Source organism: Lagopus leucura, unplaced genomic scaffold (genome assembly GCF_019238085.1).
Source record: "Lagopus leucura isolate 7727_CA_CO unplaced genomic scaffold, USGS_WTPT01 Super-Scaffold_100002, whole genome shotgun sequence".
Taxonomy (NCBI): domain Eukaryota; kingdom Metazoa; phylum Chordata; class Aves; order Galliformes; family Phasianidae; genus Lagopus; species Lagopus leucura.
In genome coordinates, this window is record NW_024962263.1 from 82,980,169 (window position 1) to 83,002,710 (window position 22,542).

General features: G+C 39.4%; 1 protein-coding gene across 1 annotated transcript; it reads right to left on the bottom strand.

Moving 5' to 3' along the window:
* Positions 1–150: 150 nt before the first annotated feature.
* On the bottom strand, positions 151–20,699 carry OC90 (otoconin 90). The gene is made up of 14 exons (XM_042870193.1): positions 20,654–20,699; positions 16,612–16,680; positions 16,341–16,400; positions 15,922–16,096; positions 11,861–11,973; positions 10,439–10,567; positions 8,675–8,716; positions 7,383–7,439; positions 5,933–5,983; positions 3,541–3,690; positions 3,051–3,149; positions 2,048–2,222; positions 925–1,031; positions 151–452 (listed from the first exon to the last, which is right to left on the bottom strand). The coding sequence occupies exons 1-14, from the start codon at positions 20,697–20,699 to the stop codon at positions 151–153; spliced, it is 1,575 nt and encodes a 524-aa protein (XP_042726127.1).
* Between the last annotated feature and the right edge of the window lie 1,843 nt (positions 20,700–22,542).

Genomic DNA, 22,542 nt, shown 5'->3' on the forward strand with positions numbered 1-22,542 from the left:
AAAGGAAGTTATGCATCTTAACATTCACTATCTAGTCTATTGCTGGAAAAGTAAGGCAGTTGCAATTGCAGAGTGACAAAAAGGAGTAAGGTACACGAGGCTGGCTGTGAAATTCCCGGTGCCATTTCTCACACAGGTGGCCATAGCTAACTATCTGCCCCTGTGCTGCCCGCCCCTGGGCTTCCCAGGAGGACGGCGTGTCTCTCTCCATGCTCTTCTCCGCAGGGAATCTTCCTCCTCGCTGCTCTCCTCAGAGCTGGAGGTCCCGGCCCCTGGTTCTGTGCTGACTGAAGGCCATTCATAAGGGCCACCTCGACACGAGGTTTTCTCCTCTTGGCACACTTGTGCATGTGGAAACTTGAGGCTTTCGTTGAAGAAAGCAGAGGCCATGCACTCGGCTGCTGTCTGGTCACAAGCACATAGGAGTTTTTCACACAAGCTCCAACCAATACCTTAAAGAGAAATTTTAAAATGAATATTTAAGAGCAGTTACAGCTAGTGATGTGTAATTTGTCAGTGCTAGATGAGATCTTGACTAAAATTACCAATTTTTCCTTGAATTTTAGCTTCCAAATTCACCTTTAACCACTTAAATATACCTGCTGCCAAGGTGTTGAGTGCCTGGAGCTGTGGCTGGCGTTAGGTGGATTTGTGCAAATAAAAACAACAACAGCTGTTCTTTGTCTCCTGTCAAAAATGTCTGAATGCAGTTCTTACCCTGACCTGATCACATCAAGCACAGTGACATAATAACCGTGATCTCAGCTAGGACAAAAACCCAGTTTAGGCATAGCTATTGAGGACATTTTGCAATCAAATTCTGTCTCCGTTCTGTGCCATGCTATAGGCATGGTCGTATTCAGCATGTAATAATTTCATATGCTGAGTATGAAAAGATGAGTAATGTCTATAACTCAAACCTACATTTTGGAGTATGATCAAAGCACACAACTTCAGATTGTGAACTTCTTTCTGCAGGACATCCAAGTTTCTTAACTTGTTCCACACAGCAGTGATGAGAGAAGCAGCACCTAAAATAAAGAGCAGGACAAACTGAAAAGTTATTTCTTTTTCTTACATCACACAATACTCACAATTTATTTTATCCATTTCTTTTTCAGTATCACAACTGAAAATATTGTTTTTATTTCGTGGAAAAATCTTTTCCATAAAGTTAAAAATAGCAAAAAACACCTGTATTTACTTTTGCAGTCCTTTCCTAATTCCTTGTTCATTTCTTCAAGATCTGTGAACAAACCCTCCTTTAGCAGTAGCTTGAGGTGTTCACATATTGTTGGCTGAGAATCTGAAAACCACACATCATTACCCAGTGCACTGACTAGCTTCAATGTCTGTTTTTATCATGCACGGGCAGTCTTACTTGTGTAAAAGTGCAGGAAAATTCTGTGTGCTGTGCACTCAGAGCCGTGCTTGGACTCGATATGGCTCCAGCTGTAATGATTTCCACTCAAGGAATGATTTTGTTTGAAAATGAACTGCTTTTAGGGAGATTTCCTTGGTTTGGGTGAATTCTCTGCCTCACTCTGGGTAAGCATGCCCCACCACCTCTTTACCAGCCGTGCCCTGATGGCCCACAGTTGCAGATCTCTGGGCTCCAGGTTGGGTGCACTGCACTCCATATGGACTCCTTCTGAATGACAGTCTGACACAAAAATTAGTATTGTTGTTTTTATAAACCACCTTCCAAACCACCTCTTAGCCAAGATTTACTGCAACCCTTATCCTCACCTCTTTTGATATGCAGTTTTTTCTACTCTACTGGCTTCTTTCTTATTTGAAAAGTCCTCTCCAAAATACTGATGCAAGAGATCATGTTTAGTGACATTTGAGTATTTCACGTTTTATATAATTAATTGAATTATATTAAGCATGGTCTGACTATGAATACCATAGAATCATGAAATACTTTTGGTTGGAAAAGGCCCTTAAGATCATTAAGGACAACTAAGAAGCAAACACCAGGCTTGGCTGGTTGTAAGTACTCTTACTACCTACAACTAATGGCAGATTACAGAAGAGCCCACACCTGTCCAGAGCATCAGTAGGATGCCCTCTTCCTTCCTTGCCACAGTAGCAACCATAAGACTCAAATTCCTCTGGACATCTCTCAGTTAAACAGAACAACATTTCTCCCAGCTGGGGCAGCTCTCTCTTCTCTCTTCCATTTCCTCTCTCTTGTAGAAATGTTAGTCGTTCACATACTATAAAGTAAAAAATAAAACAACTGTTTGACATACCATGTTCTCAGCAGTTGAAGACTCTCATTATTTCTAAGTCATTGCCCCAGCCACTGACCTCCGACTTTTATTATAGCACTAAGGAAGACAGCAAGAGAAGTGGGAGAAGATACTGAATAAAGAGAGAAATCCCTATGAAGATCTAAAATGCAAGTCAAATAGGATTGCAGACAGTACATTGCAACCCCCTTTAACCTTTCATATTTAAATATTGTTTTTTCAAGAATGTTCAAACCTAGCTGAGAGAAGAAATAGGAAGTCAGCAGCTTCTCTCTTAGCTAACTCAGAAAATACAGCCCAAACCTCTTGTTCTTACTGGACAGTGATTAAGTGTTAAACAACAAAAAGTTTTTTACAAGCTTTCAAATGTTTAATTTGATATATCTTCCACCGAGCAATAAGTTGTGCTCAGACTAAGGCATGTACATGATTTATTCATGGTTTATTCACAAAATAGTTCTAATAGAACTTGGCTGCCATGACAGACCTATCAGTAACAGTTCTGCTTTCCTCAAAGGAAAGATTCTGGATTCTGGAGTCCTGTCTGTCACTCTCTCAGACTGGAAAGTTGAAATTTTCATGAAATCATAAAATCATAGAATGTTTGAGTTGGAAGAGACCTTTAGAGATCCTCTAGTCCAACAGGGACACCTACAGCTAGAGCAGGTTGCTCAGAGCCCTCTCCAGCCTGACCTTGAGTGTCTCCAGGGATGGGGATATCTACTGCCTCTCTGGGCAACCTGTTCCAGTACTTCACTAATTACATATCACAAGAAAATTTTTAAAAATTACCTTTTTCTGCAGGTCCTTTGGATCCCCTAACAGACAGTGACAGCTCCAGAGTTGGTCTGGGGGAAGGTGTGCCCAGGCCACCTCTTGTAGGAATTGCCTCTGGAGATTACACATGCACAGATCAGACTTGTAAAGATTAGACTTGCAAACATAGGATAAACTCTATCAGTAATGTGTCCCAAAGGGCATACTCTGAACCAAAACCAATCTTCTTGCAGTCTTCCAACATCTGTTTAGATAATGATTGGAAGTCTGTTCATTAGTGGTAAATACAACTTCCCTAGGCAATATTTGAAAATGAACTCCCACTGCTGGTACTGAACACTCTGCATCCTAGCCAGATTTAGCCAGATTTAGCCACAATCTAGCCAGATTTAGGGAGGAAAATTTGCTGTTCTGCATGTTGGTGAGAAGCACTGACTCCCAACAGCCACGAACAGCAAGAGGGGGCACTACAAATTACAGTAGAGTTAGTGCAGGCTGTACTTGCCTTTCTCTTTTGTCCTTGCAGATGTGTCCGCAGGAATAAACTCAGTGGGGATAATTCTGACTTCTGCCGAGTTAATATCTGCCTGGAAGGAGCCTGGAGAGGTGGATATCTCTCCTGCTGGGACCTCAGCTCCTCTAAATCTGTCCTTCTCTGAATCAGCAGAAAGAGGAAAGCAGAAGATATGGAGCAGTAAATATCAAGATTTTCATTTCAGATAGTAGGTCAGAGTAATATCTGGGGGCAGAACTGCTGTGAATTGATGGTCATAGAGAAAAGCCATTCAAGATGAGGATTAGGAAAGCAAAGAGCATCCGCACTGGTCATTTGTTCACATATCTTGTCTTTTAGAAGAAAATGGAGCTAGTTAAATACAACCAATGTAACTGGTAGGTGTTTTGCTCATTTTGTTTGTTTGTCCTTAAATTTATATGTCACGTACCAAGGTACAAAGCTGTGCCAAGTACTAAAAATAAGGCTGAGTGCTGATTAGTTGGCCAGACTGAGAGAGGAAGGATAAGAAGGATAAGATGTCATCATCTGAGTAAACTGCTAAAAAACACAGTGTCAGTTTACGAAAGGGTACCAAAAATAACAGCAACAGTAGGGATATTGCTTGAATGATGCAGAGCTGAGCAACTACGGGATTTACTTCTTTACAGACACAAGGAAATATCAAGGGGGAAATGAGTTGAAAAATGCACCATTTTAAAGAAGTTCTTCGTCCTAGAAACTAATGTTTTTCTTTTTTTTCCTTTTTTCTTTTCGTTATCTGAAACTTCATCACTGGCTGGGAATGTTTGATGAATTTGGATATTGCTTTTCTTTTTTTTCTTTTTTCTGCCTTTCTCTTTTCTTATAAGTTAACTTGAAAATGAAAACAGTGTTTTCAAATGGCTTCTTTTTTTTTAAATATCAGTGCAAAGGATATTGCATTTAAGGAATAAAATACTTCATTTTCAAAGGGACTGTGTGCATAGTTTCCATGTTTTGAGAGCCTATCCTTTCAAATTTCTGGAGTGAACTAATTAATTGGATTCCACTCAAATTCATTAAGTTCAATCCTCTGAAGTTCTGTTTTTGGCATGCATTGGAAATAACCTGTCTTAGCATAAGAGAATGGATAAAAAGAATGAAAACACTGCTAAAAACAGAAGTAAGACCATGAAAGGCTGCAGGATGAATAGCAACAGCCAGTCTCACAGCTCAGCAAGGTGCATGTTTTATGTCACTCTGTTTGGCAGTGATGTATTGAAATGAAAGTGATTCTTGCCAGGTGCAGATAATATAACTGGAGTTTGGAATATTCTGCTGTTTGCTAAGAACAGATATCACAGATAATCTTCTAGCAGCCATGCAGACCTCCAACACAACATGCACATTTTCTGATACATTCAAGTTAGTGGAGGAGAAGATTTCTGAGCAGAGTTTATCATAGCAATGCCTTATTTCTGAATTGAGGTGGAAAACATGAATGTTACCCAAACTGTGATCTGAGTCAAAAAATGGTTCCTTCCTTCTCTCCATATTCAGACTCACTTCACATTTTTTGATGCATTTAATTCTTCGTAAATGATCATTTTCACATAAAGGTGTCATTGGTAATTTCAAGTCTGCTATGGTACTCCACTTGCTTTTAGCTGTAGCTACTGATGTGAATGTTCTCATAGAAATGGTAATGGCAAAAATGTGAAATAACTTTTAGCCTGGGAAAGAGTTCCATGAAATTCTGTACATTAAAGGAGGAAGTAAAATAAAAATGAACCCTTTGGGCAGCAAATCCTATGAAAGCAATTTAAAGGATCAACCATCGTATCAGAAAACCTGATGGGAAGAGGTTTTCTCACATACTTGCATAAGGCGTGCAAAATGAGTGGCTGGAGGCAATGAATAGCAAATAATCCTCAAATAATATCTGTGATCTGACTCCTATCTAGCTCCAATTCCACAGCAGCCCAGTCATCACCATGCACAGAATCTTAACTGTGATGCTTTTAGATAAAGAATTGTTGTGCCAAAGGCAACGAAAAGCCCAGAACCACTGACCTTTCACTGACAGAGTGGGAGAAGACCAAGTCATACCTCGTTGGTCTCTTGTGACAGCTGGACAAAAAGCAGAGCATCTGGCAGTGAAGTATCTTCTGCATTTCTGCAGTGCATGTCTGGAGTGGCTTTTATGGAGAGCATTATAAAGCTTAACCAAACATCACTATTAGCCTTGCTTTTTAAAGAGGGTAATTAGGAGAAAGAAAGTGGTTGCTCAAGGATGTGCAGGTCAGCAGAACTACAGGTATTACCCAGAAATCCCAGCAATAAAGCTTAATAAACTAAAGCCTGCTATCACCTGGAGTCAGGAGGGTCTGATTCACCAGCAAAAGTACATCTGGGCTCTTACCTCCAGCACTGGAAGTCCCCAGGGCCATCTCACTGGGCTCAGAGGAAATCGCTGTTGAAGACAGAAAAGGTAAACTCAGACAAGTTGGCAGCACGGAATCTTATGAGAAGTTACAGGCTGATAGAATACCCCAAGTTGGAAGGGACCCATAAGGACCTCCAAGTCCTCTCAGTCACTTAACTCGAAGCCAAGAGAATAGCTTCTTGAGCAGAGGAGGAAAGACCCACGTGTGCAGATTTTCCTGATTTTCTATGCACAACATTAATTGTTGCAGACAGTGATGCTCAAAAACTAACCTCATTACTACATTCAGATGAGGTGCTATAAAGAAGAAACATAAATAGTCTGTCCACTTGACAGACTACAGTGAAGAGAACTAGATGTAAAATCTTACTATTGTGCACAGAACAGATGCCATATTCCTTACAAAAACATGTGCTTGACTGTGTTGAAAGTAAAACACGAATGGGAAGCTACCAACTGAACCCTTCCTTAATTTCTAATTTATTGCTTTACTTCATGCACTGATGTTCATTTATCAGAAGCATTTTCATTAGCAGAACGATCAGACGATCCCAAAATTCATCTCTGCATCTTTTTGTGTATTGTTAGGATGGTGTGATATAAGAAAGAATTTTTGTGCTGTCAAATGAATTTTGGAGTAGTGTCATGTTTTGGCTTAATATGTTCTCACAGCAGCCAGTGGTGAAGCTCTTGGAGTATAAATGGGGAGACAACTAATTCAATTGAAGTGGTTCTCCAAATATTTCATGGAATCATTAAGGTTGGAAAAGACCATTAGGATCATCTGGTCCAACCATCAACCCATCACCACCAGGCCCACTAAACCACATCCCTCAGTGCTACATCTACACATTTCTTGAACTTCTTCAGGGACGATAACTCCACCACCTTCACAGTTTATCTGGGTAAGTTATCTGTGTTGCAATTTCATCTTTCTAAAATTTTGTATACTGGCTTTTATCCACAGACATATTTTGAGCATTATAATAAACTATTCCTGTTCAGAGGGCACGAGTGACTGTTTTGGGGGATGTAGAAGATTAATACAGGTATGTAAATACTGCACACAACTACAGCTTCATCTCAAATAATTAAATATCTCTTTGAAAACAACAAATGTTCAATGGGCTGCCGGACTCCCCTGCCACAACTTCTCTTTCCTAGAAGGTCTGTTTTGGTGAAAAAAGGTTTTGTTCCAGAGTTTTCAGTCTCAGTCCTTGGGAAATTTTGAATGAACAGTGGTTAAGCACACGGAGCATGCAAGCTGAAGCACATTCTCATTTGGTCTTGAATTGGATCACCAAAACATATCTACTTTTATGGCAGTTTTCTTAGAAGGGCTGTAAGCAAACAGCTTGTTCATGTATTTTATTCTTCCAGCTTTTGGGAGCTGAAAACAGCACTTCTTGCACTGTAAGTTACAAACCTTCTTCCACAGATGCTGTCACAGCCTCTGTTTTCTCAGTCCCATGATGAAAGAACTCTGCAAAAAGAAAAACATTTTTGCTCTAAAGAGAATCATGGCTTAGGATGCTCATAGATAGGATCTTGGTGTAACATGGCCAGGGCAGCAGAACAAAACTTAGAATCATAGAATCATAGAATCACCAAGGTTGGAAAAGACCTAAAAGATCACCCAGTCCAACCGTTCACCTATTCCCAATAGCTCCTACTAAACCATGTCCCTCAACACAACATCCAGTCTTTCCTTGAACACCCCCAGGGTCGGTGATTCCACCACCTCCCTGGGCAGTCCATTCCAGTGCCTGACCACCCTTTCTGAAAAGTAATACTTCCTCATGTCCAGCCTGAATCTCCCCTGCCGTAGCTTGAAGCCATTCCCCCTGGTCCTATCACTAATGACACGAGAGAAGAGGCCGACCCCCAGCTCACTACAACCTCCCTTCAGGAAGTTATAGAGAGCAATAAGGTCTCCCCTGAGCCTCCTCTTCTCCAGGCTGAACATTCCCAGCTCCTTCAGCCTCTCCTCATATGGCCTGTGTTCCAGACCCCTCACCAGCTTTGTTGCCCCCACTTATTTCCAAATATTATCACTATTGTACTTTTCATTGGGTTTTTATATAAATATAATAAAATGTAGTAAATATTAACCTAATTATAGGTAGTTCATTTAAATATTAGAATTCTTCCTTAGCACTTACTGACCACAAATACCAAATCCTACTCAGCAATGTATACTGTAATTAATAAAAAGCCATCAGTCTCTATCACTGTTTCAATCTAAACTAGACAACTGATCAACAATAAGCATTCTGTAAGTATTCCTTAAGGATAAGAATTAATGTTTAGAGGTAAACTCAAATGTTTCAGCCTAAGCACTTTGCTGAAGCTGAGCTCAAAATGTCCATGCAAATGGCAAAGGACTGATCTGAAAATATTTTTAAAATGCTTTCAGTTTGTTTCTTCTTGCATTATTTCTAAATGAGATTCAGTTTCTCTTTTCAATTCCTTTGAAAAATGAGTCATTTGGCTGAAATTATCCTGAGCTTCTCAGTAATGGCTGGTCACAAAAGCAGTACTTTGGTTTATTAGTTCTTTCTCTTCCTTTCATATTTTGATATCTTGCTAAAAATTGCCTTTGCTTCTAAAAAAAAAGAAATTCATATCTTCCAAAATGCTCATGTTATTTTTCTCAATGCAGACATTCTTCTTGATTCAATATATTTCAGTCAAAAAATCACAGAGGTAAGGACATACCCCCTGTGTGGAGTGTTGTCAGCTCTCTCTTGCTGGTTGTTTCTGAAAAGGAGAAATCTCTCTTACACACTGAAGTCTGTAGATTGAAGTCAACATTTAAACTCGATAGTACAACAAATCAAGAATTCATTGCATTTATTCCTATTAAGGCAAAGGTTTAGGAAAATATTCAAATTTTCTCTGTAATAAAGCATCTGCCAAATTACTTTTCCTAGAAATTTATCTGACATCCTTGCTATGTTTTTTGCTTTTTTTCTACAGCTTGAAATGGACAGAACAGCTACACAAAAAGGTAATTACCTGAGCAAATGACAAATACAAATGATTCATTCAAAGGATTTCAATATTCTCCTGAAATAAGTATTACCAGGAGCCTAATTTGGTGGAGGTATTCAGTGAGCTATGGTGGAATCTCTCTTTATCAGCTGAGGTAAAAACAGCATGATTTTCCTGTTAGCACATAACAATTTCCCCTTTATTTGTAATGTGTTGGAGCTGCCATATCTGTATTAGACCCACCTGATCCCAGTGAAAGATTACTGGCTTACACAAAACATTTTGCTGGCACTGACACAAATTTTGCTAAGGCAATTTCTTCTCTCTTGGCCTCTTTATGAAGGGATATGCACATGCAGAGCTCTGAATTCATGTACCTGTTCTTAGAACTGAGGTGTGCCAATATCAGTGAAGGGATCACTAAAACTAGCAGTGCTTTTTCACATCTGACCCAGCTTTGGAGTTTGAGTCATAGAAACAGAGAGAATTGTAGGAGCTGGAAAGGACCTCTGAAAGTCATCAAGTCCAACCCCCTACTACAGCAGGTTCCCTAGGGCACGCTGCACACGAAAGTGTTCGGGTGGCTTCTGAATATCTACAGAGAAGGAGATTCCACCACCTCTCTGGGCAGCCTGTGCCAGTGCTCTGTGCCCATTGCCCCTTATCCTGTCCACTGAAAAGAGCCTGGCCTCATCCATTTGAAACCTATCTTTTAGATATATGTGAGTGTTGATAAGATCCCCTTTCAGCCTCCTCTTCTCCACGATGAACAGACCCAGGTCTCCCAGCTATACTCAGAAGATAAATGCTCCAGACCCCTTATCATCTCTGTGGGCTTTCTCTGTTCTCTGCCAGTTTTAAACTGAGGAGCCCATAAATGGACACAGTACGCCAGATGTGGCCTCACCAGGGCAGAGTAGAGGGGGAGGATCACCTCCCTTAACCTGCTGGCCACAAACCTTTAATACACTCCAAGATGCCATTGGCCTTCTTGGCCACCAGAGCACACTGTGAGTGACCTCAGTAAGTTGCTAATTATCCTACGCATCACCCAGTCATTCAGATGCCTCCCGAAAAACAAACAAACAAACAAACAAAAACAAATAAATCCCCATGTCTAACTGGACTTTCCCTGTTGCAGCTACATCTCTTGACCCTTGACCTGTCCCCATGCCCCTCCAAAAGGAGTCTGGCTCATTCATGTCTGCACAACTCCACAAAGAAGAGGAGAGCAGTGAGACACCTCTTTCAGCAGGTGCTCCAGCTCCTCACCAGCTCAGTAACTTCTCCTGGCCATGCTCCAGGACAGCAATTAGCCTGCCTTCTTCTATCTTGGTTTTCATTTGAGTAGGAGTAAGTGGAGAATAGGACAGACTGCCAGATTTAGTGCAGGAAGCTACTCAGCTACTGCTCCATTCATCTTAGATCAGACTCAATGCCAAAAGAAAACCTGGCAGGAGGGGCAGTCAGTCTGATCTGGATTGTTACCTGTAACCAGAGATGGACAGGAGGAGACATCCAGGCCATTGAGGGAAGAGTTAATATGAGCATTCCCAAAACACTCTATGGCATGTTTGTCGCAGGTGCAGAGGAACTGTTCACAGGGATCCCCATTTTCTGCAAATTAAACAAAAATCCAAACAAGGTGCTGTTGAAATATCTTTTTTCCCCTACTTCACTTTTCCTCCCTGTAAGATTTATGTCTTCATTAGTGCATGCATGCTTAAACCATGATTTTTCAGGTTGAATTCATTCCAGTTTTGTAATCCCACAGAGTTTGTAATTTGACAGAGCTGGCAATGGGCTGCCAGAGCCTGGTTCTTTCTATAGAGCAGTGAGAATCTCAGAGCAGAGCTTTGCTGCGTCTGATTTTTCCATGGAAAACTTACGCCATCTGATATTGAGTGTAAAATATTCCATCTATCCCCAGGAAGTCACAGTCCACAAGCCAAGTCTTTCAGAAGATATGTTTTGCATTTTACAAAAGGAATGAGTTTCTCTACAGAAATACTGTTTTCCCACTTCAAATCCGTTTACCTTTCAGAGCTTTCAAAAATATTGATCTTTCAGAGTTCTTACACAGTTTTTCCATATTCAACATTCAATATCTATTCATTTTGCTTTCCTCTCTTATTTCAGTTTGAACAAGACATTTTCTGATTAAGTATGGAAAGAGCTAAAGAAACACTATTTGGGTTCAGATGTGCATGAATCTTTATAGACTGACCCAGAAAGAAAAACTGGCTTCCATTTGAAACAAGAAGTGGAAATTGGGTCAGTCCTGTACTAAATCAAGCTATGAAGTTCTTGGTTTGAGGATGCTGCTCTTCTTTGCTGGCAACCACTAGTTATGTTCTCAAGCATAGTATTTCCTGGAAGCCAACACTGGGTGAAAAGTGACATTAAAATTGACTGGGGGCACTCCACGCTTGCTAAGCTCCTGTTACAACAGCAAGGTTTCTGCCTGCTAGTGATACAGTTCTATCTGAATGTATGGGACCCTGAAAGCACAGAATTGAATCCCTCAAATTACATGAAAATCAACCATTTGAGCTTCAGAAAGTACATTACTTTTCAAGTAATTCCCCAGCATCATCTCCATTCCATTCACATGGAGATATTTCAGGCAATACTCAGTGGTCCTGCAAAGTCACAGAAGTCTGGAAACCGCATCAGGAGGCTGCCTGTTAGAGGAGCCCTGACAAGTTTCTAACTATAGGACTTCCATTCTCCTGCCAAGCTGGACCTTCATACCTCTGTGCATTCTTATTCACATTCATCCTTGAGTGGAATATTTAATTCCTCGAGAATCCACATGTGGAGGTGGTTTCTCCTTAACTTATATATGACTTATGGTAGGTAGGCCACTAAGAACTCCAGAATTCTGTTCTTGTGACAGGTCAATCTTACCACAGGTCAGATTTTCTGCAGAGCAGGTGACATCTGTAGAAATTTTTGATGGGTCCCATGTGCACTCCATCTCCATTGCTTCCTCATAGCATTTGCGGTGCTGAAAACAGCATCTTTAAAGCATGAAATAGCACAAAGTTCAGACAGTATGTCTTCCTTTCTGTTCAAGATCACACTGCAATGCTTATTCCTATACAAGAATGAAAAGGTGCCAAAGGAGAAAAAGGATCCTTGTGTAGTCCACAGACAAAAAGAAAGGCTGAGCATCACTTTTCTCTGAATTAGTCTGGTGGAATAATTACACTTGGATGCAAAGCTCAGTGATGGCAGCAGGTCTTCAAGTCATGGGAGATCATGCTTGCATTCCACCCCTGCTGCAGAACCTGAGGGGCAAGGACCTTACAGGCAATTTCAATAAGAAATGCACTCCCACTGCCTGAACATCACCCACAGATCACTGCCAAACCAAGCCCCACAAATAAGTTCTTAGATTCGGCCCTGATATAAACTGACCCAATACAACTGTGTTGAACTGTGCTGCACCCAGCACTCTTAGACAGTAAATGTTTCTGCAGTATCTTGTGAACCGCTGTGTCTCACTGGGACTCTATAAATATATCTGATGTTACCATAGAATCACAGTAAATGATACTTGTTCTTCCTCCTCAATGCAGCAACCAGAATGGAAAGGGGGCATAATGTGTTTCTCAAGCCTGTGTAAAGCAGTGTTCTTGTGCCACAGCACTGCTCAGGCAGTAGGAACCTTGCATTGTCCTGTTGTCATGCAAACCCCAAACATCTGTATGGCTGCTTCAGATGTCGGCAGCAATGAAAATTCAAATGAAATAACGTATTCATCAATTCCCTCTTCTTTTGAGCAAGCTGTCTGTTTCCGTATTGTAGCAGAATCTGTGTGCACCGGCAGATGTAAATGAAACACCAGTAAGACATTCAATCACCATTTACTGTGTGTAAAACTGTCACATAAAGTAAGCAAGAGTTTGCTGTTAGATTTAGATTGAAACAGTGTCATGTCGGTAAAATGGACTCACAGCATGGGTCTGTTATTGCACTGATAGCAGTCTTGTCTCTGTCAAATGCAAAGAAAACATTACCATCCAACAAACAGTGTGTTGCCAGAATGGGTTAACTTGTGACTCATGATGTGAGGAGCTTACTGGAGGATTTTTTGTTAAGGATGTAATAAACATGTTTTATACATCAGCCACAGTCCTGCATATGCACTGCAGGCTCACTCCTAGGCTATGCAGTCACTTTCTCACTTCCTAAATTTAGCAAGTATTTAATATTTAATCACTTAATACATTAATAGTTAATTGCTAAAATATTTAATTTTCCTAACAATTAAGGAAGAAGTCCAAGGTCTAACCACGATTGAACTTCTGACTCAATGAAAAACATCAGTGATGAGGTTTGCTCAGGCTGCAAGCAGCAGATAAGAACTCATAAATAGCATCATCCCCACAGGCAGTGTTTAAATGTGGGAAGGTGCTTTGTGAGGTGGACAGCCGATAGATGGGCCTCCTTCTTTTTAGATAGAGACACAGGTGGCTTTCATTTTATGTTTCTCTTTGTGTGTTTGATTTCCCAGGAAACATTAAAAAAAAAAAAAAATCCAAGAAATTTGTATTCTGATAATATCTCAAAGCCCATTTTCTTGGATTTCAGTATCTCTTTGTGGTCTTGCTCCCTGTTGTAACTTGCTTGAGGTGACTGCAGAAGGGTACCAAACAAAGGTGGGAGCAAACAGCATCCAAGAGGCAGGCCCTGATGGTTTCTCAGTGCCACCAGTGCTTTTTCCAGAAATGAGGCTGAAGTTTGTAACTATGGGAAAACAATTTTAAACGTGTAACTGATGAAAGATGTCAAGTCCCACATCAATAATGCCTGAGGTTTATTTCACTACAAGCACCTGGAAACTCCTCCAGTTGGAAAATTAATCTAATACAAATGATGTAAAGTTCCTTTTTTATTAGAGCATCATTGTCACTCAACTCTTAAGGCAACTTAATCAGAAAATAATGCCCCCTTTGCAGACAGGGCATTGTAAGACATGGCTTATCCACTAAATACATATCTCTCTCCCCATGGATCAAGGAGGCAGAACACTCTTAATGTGGATATGCAAGTTAGATACTTTGGGAAATCAAGAAAGGTTTGATTTGTGGGCAAAATCTAATGTCCTAAAGAAATACCTATAATGAGATGTTAATCCCTTTTCACTGAATGGCAATTGCAGTGTCAAATCCAAGATTTGCAAAACTAGTTTCTAAGAATGGAAATTAGTGGGGAAAAAAATGCAAAGCTGTGAGAACCAACTCTCAGAAAGGCATGTAATAGCCTCCTTTTTGGATGATCTTTTGAATAAAGAGGATACCTTGTCAGTGGCAAGGCAATCAGTCAGCATCTACTGCAAACTCCAGTGGTGTTGCCATTCTCATAGGGAAGCTTCACTATGAGACTGCTAACACCTCTGTGCTCTTTCTGTGTTTGCGCTGCCCTGCATTAAGATGAAGATGAGTGAAGCAAAAGCCTAGATGCTCAGCTCTTTGGGTACCAGTGCACTCAACTGCCTAGAGCTCTCATTTCAGAATGTCATCGTGTTTATTCAGAAAACTACTCATGAGAATTCCCATGGCTTTTTCCAGCAGTAGAGTTAGATTTTTATTTTCTTAGGCATCCTATACTGGAAAGTGGATGGATTAACTTCTGTCTAGCTATAGGCATCAGCCCTTTCTGAGCCATTTCTGCCTTCATTCGAAGAATTCTCTCACTGTGTTGTTGGAAAGTATTTTATTTTTTTTGTAATTATGACATGCGTGTGTCTTGATTGCCTTTGAATTTCTTTTCCCACCTCCTAGTGGCAAATGTGAATAGCATGAATAGCCATTTGCTTGCCCTGTCTTGCTGCTAAATTTTTTTTCACTAACTCAGTCAGAATCTGGAGCAGAATCTCTCTGAAGCCCAGGTTGGACTTTGGATATTTCTGTTCCCAGTGCATTGTAGTTGAAAGAGCCATTGAGCTACACTGATCTCTGTACCCCGATGCTCCAGTGTATCATCTCATGTATGTAGATATTCACAATAAGATTTACCTAACTCTATAACCACCACTAGAAGTCATACTTAGATGTAGCCTGATTCTTTTGATGCCTAAATCAGCTCAGATGCCAACATTTCCATTAGCATCCACTATGTGCCTATCTTGCTGGTGTATTACTCAGATTCCCAATACTAGCATTTGATAAGGCTGTAAATCCATGGGGAAGCTTGGGTTGACATTCTCCTGTCTATCTTACTAACAGACCCTCAAACTTTTAGCACAGGAGTAAAATTTTGGGCTGAATAGTTCCCCAGAACAAATAAAAATGAATGAGGTTTTGTTCATGAATTCTGTTTAGAATTTAGAGACCTCCGGTAAGCAGTGCCAAGGAGATAAGTATGGCATTTAATTACTCTATTGCATTACTGATCATTCTTCACAACCAGTTTAAGCCAGCTGTGCTACTAGGATTGCACTGTTGGAATCACAGGCAGGTGCGGGAGACTATGATCATGGGAAAAAAGAAACCACTAGATGATCACATGCTGGGGGTTATGACCATTTCAACTTCATCTGTTTCCAGTACTTGTTGTAAGGGTGGTGACTGGTGCTGGGTGGCAGCCCAACAAAAAGACTATGCTCATTAGCTCAACACAGGGCAAGGCCAACAAACTATAGATGGAGATGTTTTTTGTAGGTCATGTCAGACATTTGGGTTGCAAATGAGTGATGATTAGATAGAGCTGAGTGATGAGGGACTTGCCCTCTAAATAAATCTTCTATAATTGTAGAATTGTCCTTAAATCGTATAGGCAAGTGTTATGCTTCAGGTCATCAGAGCATTAAGGCTCTACCAGCCAGCTGAGGCAGACAGAAGATCACAGAGTAGAATCATAAATGTTAGAGAAGATCACTAAGATCATCTAGTCTAACCATCAGCTCATCATCACCATGCCCACTAAACCATGTCATGGATAGTCTCATGGAAAAGACTTACTCATCAGCTTCATCCACAGGGAGCCCTTCCATTTCAAACCGACAAGAGCAGCCATAGTCTTCAAAATCTCTGGGACAAAAGCCACTGACACACTTCATTTTGTTCACAAAGTTGAGCAAGGCAGGGAAGTTTGTGAAGATGGACTGTAGCCAGGTGAAGTGAGAACCCAGACAATCTGCAAAGAGAACAGTGAGCAAAGGTTAGCCAAGCATGGGTCACAAGTGGGCGATGTCAGTGTGAAAGCAAAGCCTAAACCAGGCAGTACAGTAACACAGGGGCACTGAACAGTGCTCAGCACTAAGCAATATTTAGGATTGTAGCAATCTTTGAGAAACCAGCAGTCTCAACGATTCCTGTGCCATTTCAGTATGTATAAAAGCACATTCCACAGCTGAAGTACAAGTGAAGCACATACTTACCAAAAAATAATGCAACACTTTCCACATTTTGAAAGACTCCATTGAAGAACGTGGCATTGTCTAGATGAACAAAACAAAAATATTTTTTAAAAAAGTAGGTGACAAGAATGGCTCCCAGACTGTTGCTTGTCTTGCTTCTGTTGTCAAGACCCTTGGTGATGAAAATTACATGATATTTTCTAACTGCATGCTTCCCTGCAATGTTTCAGAGTATGAGTCATTCAACACTGCAATGCTATACTATAGAAAGTAAAGCTTAAAGTGTTCTTACTCAAGATTCTTTCAGGTGTGTTAAGAAGCTCTGGCAGAAATGCTGGTGGCTCCAAATCTTGGCCACCTACTTCAGCAAACAGATTTGAGAAGAAAAGAGATTTTAAAATTGATAACAAAATAACATATACTTCATTATGATGCATACACTGCATGCGTATTGAACACCTTCCTACATTAGCAAGCTGATTTAGCAAAGAAATGAAACAGTTACTTATTTCCATCCACACCCAGAAATTCACATCCAGAAATATTCTGATAAGTCTCATTGGCTTCAACTTAATAATCAGTCTCTGTTTAACTGCTGGTGAGGATATATTAATTCTCATATTCCTTTGCTCTTCTGAACAAAACCACACACTGGGATAAATTATTAGAATCATGTAAAAATACTGTTACAAACAACTTCACCACCCCAGATGTTTCTTTTCTACTCTGTAGCCCTTTGCTTTTCAGTTGTTGGAAGTCAAGACATTTGTGCAAACCTCTCTGCACCTGCTTGCTGTCCCCCTAAAAGCTGACCTCTTCAGTTCCTCTGTCATTTTCTCTGTGCACATCCATACACAACTCCTTCCAGCTGTGACCCCAGCATTCAAATTCAGGGGAAGCCCTCGAGGTTTGGTGAATGGGGCTCAGCTTGATTCACGTCCGTTGTGGAGAGGTCAGCAGCTGATTTCACTTCTCTGTAGCATTAAATACATCTCCCAGAATGTTACTCTATAGATAGTGAGATAGCTTCTGTGTTAGATACGTTTCCCTTTGCTGTTTCAACAGGACACATCAGGATTCACAGCTTAGTTTCGCCTCCACCTTTTTCAAACCTTTGCTGTTAAGTTAGTCAACAGGTTGGGCTGATAATCTATCCCCCCAAAATGATGTTTGCTAAACATAGAAAAGACAGCCATGATCTTAAGAGGTGAAGCTTCAGATTAGTTTAGCTGAGTTCTCATTGCCTATGCTCTCTTCCTGTGGCTATTTTTTTCCTGAAGTTAGCAATCTTTTTTTTTTTTTCCTTTTGAAGGTGCCACTTCACCATTTCCACACTTTTTTTTTCTGTTTGTCATATCCTGATTTAGTGCTTGTTCTTGTCCATCCTGCATACTTCCCTTCTTCGTATCTTCTACACATTTTTAGGAGAAAATGTGTTATTTTCAATTTATTTCAACTAGACATTTTATTACAGATATGTTCAAGGGTTTTTGCTGTCTCAAGGATCTAAAGATTGAAGGAAACAAGTAAATTTGAAATCATGGCACAGCTTATCAGAATAACAGGCATTTTCTGCAAAAGACTCTGGGGAAGATCTGACAGTTATCTTGCTAATCTGTTGAATTTTCTGCAATAAACAGAGCTGTAGGAGAGGGAAGATATTTTAGATGTAAGACTTAATGTGATGCTTAGCAAAGAATTCGGGAAGATTTTTCTAAGATTTTATTATAGGACCTTCTCAGGAGTTTATCACAACTATTTTGGAATGAACAAAGTATCTTTGGACATAGTCACCACGCTTCCAGAAATACATTTATTAAGTTTGGTGGCATAATGTAAGTATGGGGTTGTAGGAGGTAGGAAAAGGTACTTCCCTTTACTGTTATGGTCTCCCCGAATGTCTTTGCCTCAATTAAAATCTTTCAGATGAAGAGAAAACCAGCAAAAAACGTCCCCCATTCCAACAAAATGGAAGAGACAGAGAGGAAGACACTGTTTTCCTCAGAACAGAAAAGGCCTCCTGGCACCACAGAACTGGAACAAGTCTATTGAAAGCTTGACAGCCAGAAGGAATTCAAACTCAAGAAGATTAAAGTGCTGAAGAAATGAATAGCATTTAATAGTGTATATTTATATACGCATTAAGTCATGCTTACTAAAGAAAAGCTTCCCTTTGTTTTTTGACTTAAAGCCAGCATTTCCTCTACAGTGACAAACATCTTATCCTGAAGTCATGTTCCATTTAGTGTGTGTAGAGTTAGATTTTGAAACACTGCACACTTCCATGCCTCAAACGGAGTGTCTGCTGATGTCTATCTGTTGATCATTAGGCCGTTTCAGCAATGTTTTGGAAAGCATGAAAATTCTGTCAACTTGAATGAAACAGAGAAAAAAGTTTATAAAGTCATGTTACAGAGATGCTGGGAGATGTGATTCTTCTAGTACCCTTCATTTGCATGTAATTCTCAGCAAACTTAATTTGCACACACTCAATTACTCAGATATCTGAAACTCCCCTTGAGAAACATCACTACCACAGGGTCAACTGTTCAAAAAGCATTTACTTTTTCTAAAGCTTTCATTGCTAAAAATGGTATTTCTAGTTGTCAGAGAGTCAACATCAACGACCAGTATTTACTAACAAGATTGCTTAATATATTTAAATTTTGATGTAGGGACAGTAAGAAAATACTTTCTGAATCAATAATTCTTTCTTATTATTTTTCTATCACGCTTTCTGGGGCCTAACATTCCTGCCTTATTCCCTGCCTAGTCAGTAAAAGACTGTGCTACAAAAATCAGCCTTTTAAATTGCAGAACACCCTGAGAGTCAGCTTCACTCACCTTTCTCTACAACCTGCTAAATTCCTTGGCATGTGTCCTGAGGAGACCTGTGTGGTACATCAGCCCTTGGGATTTCCAGCTGTGTCCAAATTTTTTCATTATTTAGATGCAAGGGCTGTGTCTGCAATGTTGCTATTCTGAGAATGCTTTTCAGAAGTGTTATCCCAACAAAGCTCATAAAAAAAAAAATCACCATGTCTCTAATCATTTTTTCAGTCATGTCTAATTAAAATGCCATTATATAGGGCATGAATGCAGTAATTATAATATCTGGGGAGCACAAACATTGACTGTCTTAGGAAATGTCAGAGCAAATCCAACCTATTTGATATCTTCAAGGGAAATCCCATTAACTCCTCATGTAGATAGTTGTTTGCGTGCTACTGTTTGTTTCAGTCTCAAAGTAAAGATGAGCAAAGTGGTTCCCACATAAGTCTAAATCAATAATGCTTCCTGAAGCCCCAGCTGGCCTAGGGCAGCATTTAAAATCTTTATGCTTTGACTGTGCTCAGATGGAGGAAAGCATTAAAAGAACTGTGGCATATCCAAAAAGCCTTGGGAGAAAAAATGTCTTTGCTATATCAAAAAAAATCTCTGAGTATACAGATATTTCTGAGTATACTGATTATTATCAATATATATCGCTGCCTTGGCATTCCCTATCAGTGAAGTGGGAATATGCTGATATCCTTACTGATTTCTGTCCATATGTTAGGAGATTCAATGCTCAGTTTCATTAATATAATTTCCAAATGTATCTTGTATTAGATTATTTACTGACTAGCAATGCATGTGATTCTTTATAAGAGATGAAATGGCATGGAGTAGGTCAGTGCAGAATTTTGTGTATGCCAAGATGTTCAACTTTCTTTTCACTTCAAAAATAACCTCATGGAACAACCAGGAATGCTCTAAAAATACTTCCCTTCAATGGCACATCGTTACTCATTATGACTTCCACACACAGTGTAGGGAAATCTGAAATGTTGCCTGCCCCTGTCACTGGATCATTGAAAACTCATTCATCATAGGACAACTAAATGTAAATAGTTACATGCAGACAAAAATTAAAAAAAATAATATATTCTAAATAAAAATTCAAAGAAAACTTTAGCTGAATGCAAGGACCTACTTAATGGTTTGGAGAATTTATATAATACACTTCTTTCATGAGTAGAATATACATTTTTGCAATTTTTGGGATTCTAAGGAGCTCAGGTGATGACCAAATGTAAGCAGAAGTTAAGATGGATTTTTTTTTTTTTTGTTTATATTTATTAGCCCCACTAAATGTTTCTTCCTTCACTACATGTCCTGAGGAAAAAAAATGTTTTATAACTGCTCCATTGCTAATTATCCTGGTACATTTGAGTGCTGAACAACAAGGAAGGGGTAGGTGTGCATTTCCAGAGCTATATTTCCAAATGCATATACTTAAAACAGTATTTGTCATAAATGCAAAATAATCATAAAAATAAATGATGACTTACCACTGTGCAACACCATGAACATAGACATCAGAAGAATTTCAATCATTTTTTATTTGACCAAGTGCAAGAAAAATTCACACAGCAGACTGGTGTGCCTGGTGAGTTAAGTAAAATATTGGGCAAAATGTTATGAGTGTAGGATGCCATTAAGTTAGAAAATCCTTCTCTTCTAGCCTGGCCATACATGTGCCTAATGCAGCACATTTTTTTTCTCTTGTAAGTGCACATAATACATCAAAAATTGGTCTTATATATGCTCCACACATTATCAAACTCCTCTATGAGCCTGATTAAAAATATTAAAAATATTTACTTCAGTCTTGATTTAGGTCAATAGGTTCCTCAAATTGCCATAGACAGGGCAAGTCCATTTAACAATGAAAGTTTTTTATTTTGCAATTTTCATGGCTTACTTGATCTAACAGTTGTTATAAACTAACTAACATTCTGGAATTACTTCTACTGAATCCAGCTAGTCTACAGTTGCATGTCTTAGTTAACTTCACATCATATAAATCACTTTGTAGTCATACATTTACTCTGATAGGTCTCGATACTGATCTAAAGCATCATATATTTTCCCAATCAAATACTGTGCTGCATGGAAATCTTCAAATTTTGGATGCATTTGACATTATAAAAATGTGTGTAAGGAATTATTCTGAAGCCAAAGCTCTGTGCTAATATTCAGAGAGATTTTGAACCGCCATTACAGTTTATTCTAATTTAAAACAATTTCCTAAATCAAGCACAGAGTTTGTTTTCTACAGCTAAAAAAATAAGCCTTTATTTATCAACTTTCAAACACGTACCTACTGTTGATTACCTTCTTCCTCAGGTGTAAGGTCATTTAAAAATCTTGTAATATTTCATCAAAAACTGAAGTTAGAAATATAAGAGCCATAAATATTTATACTCTATTATCTGAAACTTCATACTTGTACTTCAGTCTACTACTCTGCTATCCTGAATAACTTTTCCCTACATTTTCTTCCTTATTCCTGTATTATAGAGTACATCTAGAAAAACTTACCTTGAGGGATATTATTCAGAAGCAGTTGCATGTAAAACAAATGGATTTCAGCAAAGTTAGTACTAAGTGATTTATACCCACTGAGTATATACCTCACCCATGTGATCAGTCCCCTTATCAAACCCACTTCAACATTTATTAATTAATCCTTCCGTGAAGTTCCTGAGATTAATAATGCCAGAAGAGTAATATAGCTCCAGTCATGTAAAGGATCTATACTGAGAGGTCTTTTCTGCAGGTGCACTCACCGTATAGTAACTTGCCCTAATACTCTGTGGTTGTAATTAAATAACAATCATTTCACTGTTATTAATCACAAAATCTCTGGGGCTTGTGAATATGGCTTTAATAGCTTGGTAAGAGGTGGTGTTCAGTGATGAAAGATGAGTGAAAATTTATACAGCTCTAAACACTGACATTCCTTAGGGTTGAGAAGTCTGCTCTTGTCTATCCACAGTGGCTCCGATCCAAAGCTGAATGAAATACAGGGTAAGGGTGAGTCCATGATCTTTGGAGCAGGCTTTCCTTCCTCAGGTAGATGTGCTTTCTGCCAAGTTCAGACACACATGCCTTTCAAGGATGCCATCAGTGAAGCTGAATTGTTTGTCTCAGATATGTGATTTTGGTGAAGGTCAGTTCATCTGTCCTGAATGTCAGCAGAAGGCAGAGGTAGAAACTGATGACAAAACAGGTCCCAGTCAGTGTGGATGGTGATTTATCCACATGTCACCATAATGCATAGATTTCTGTCAAAGCTATGCACTGAGGCTTTGTAACACTGAAGGTCTGATTATATGGATTTTTTTAAATTATTTTTTCCTAAGAGTTCCTAATGTGCTCCTTCCTTCCTTCCTTC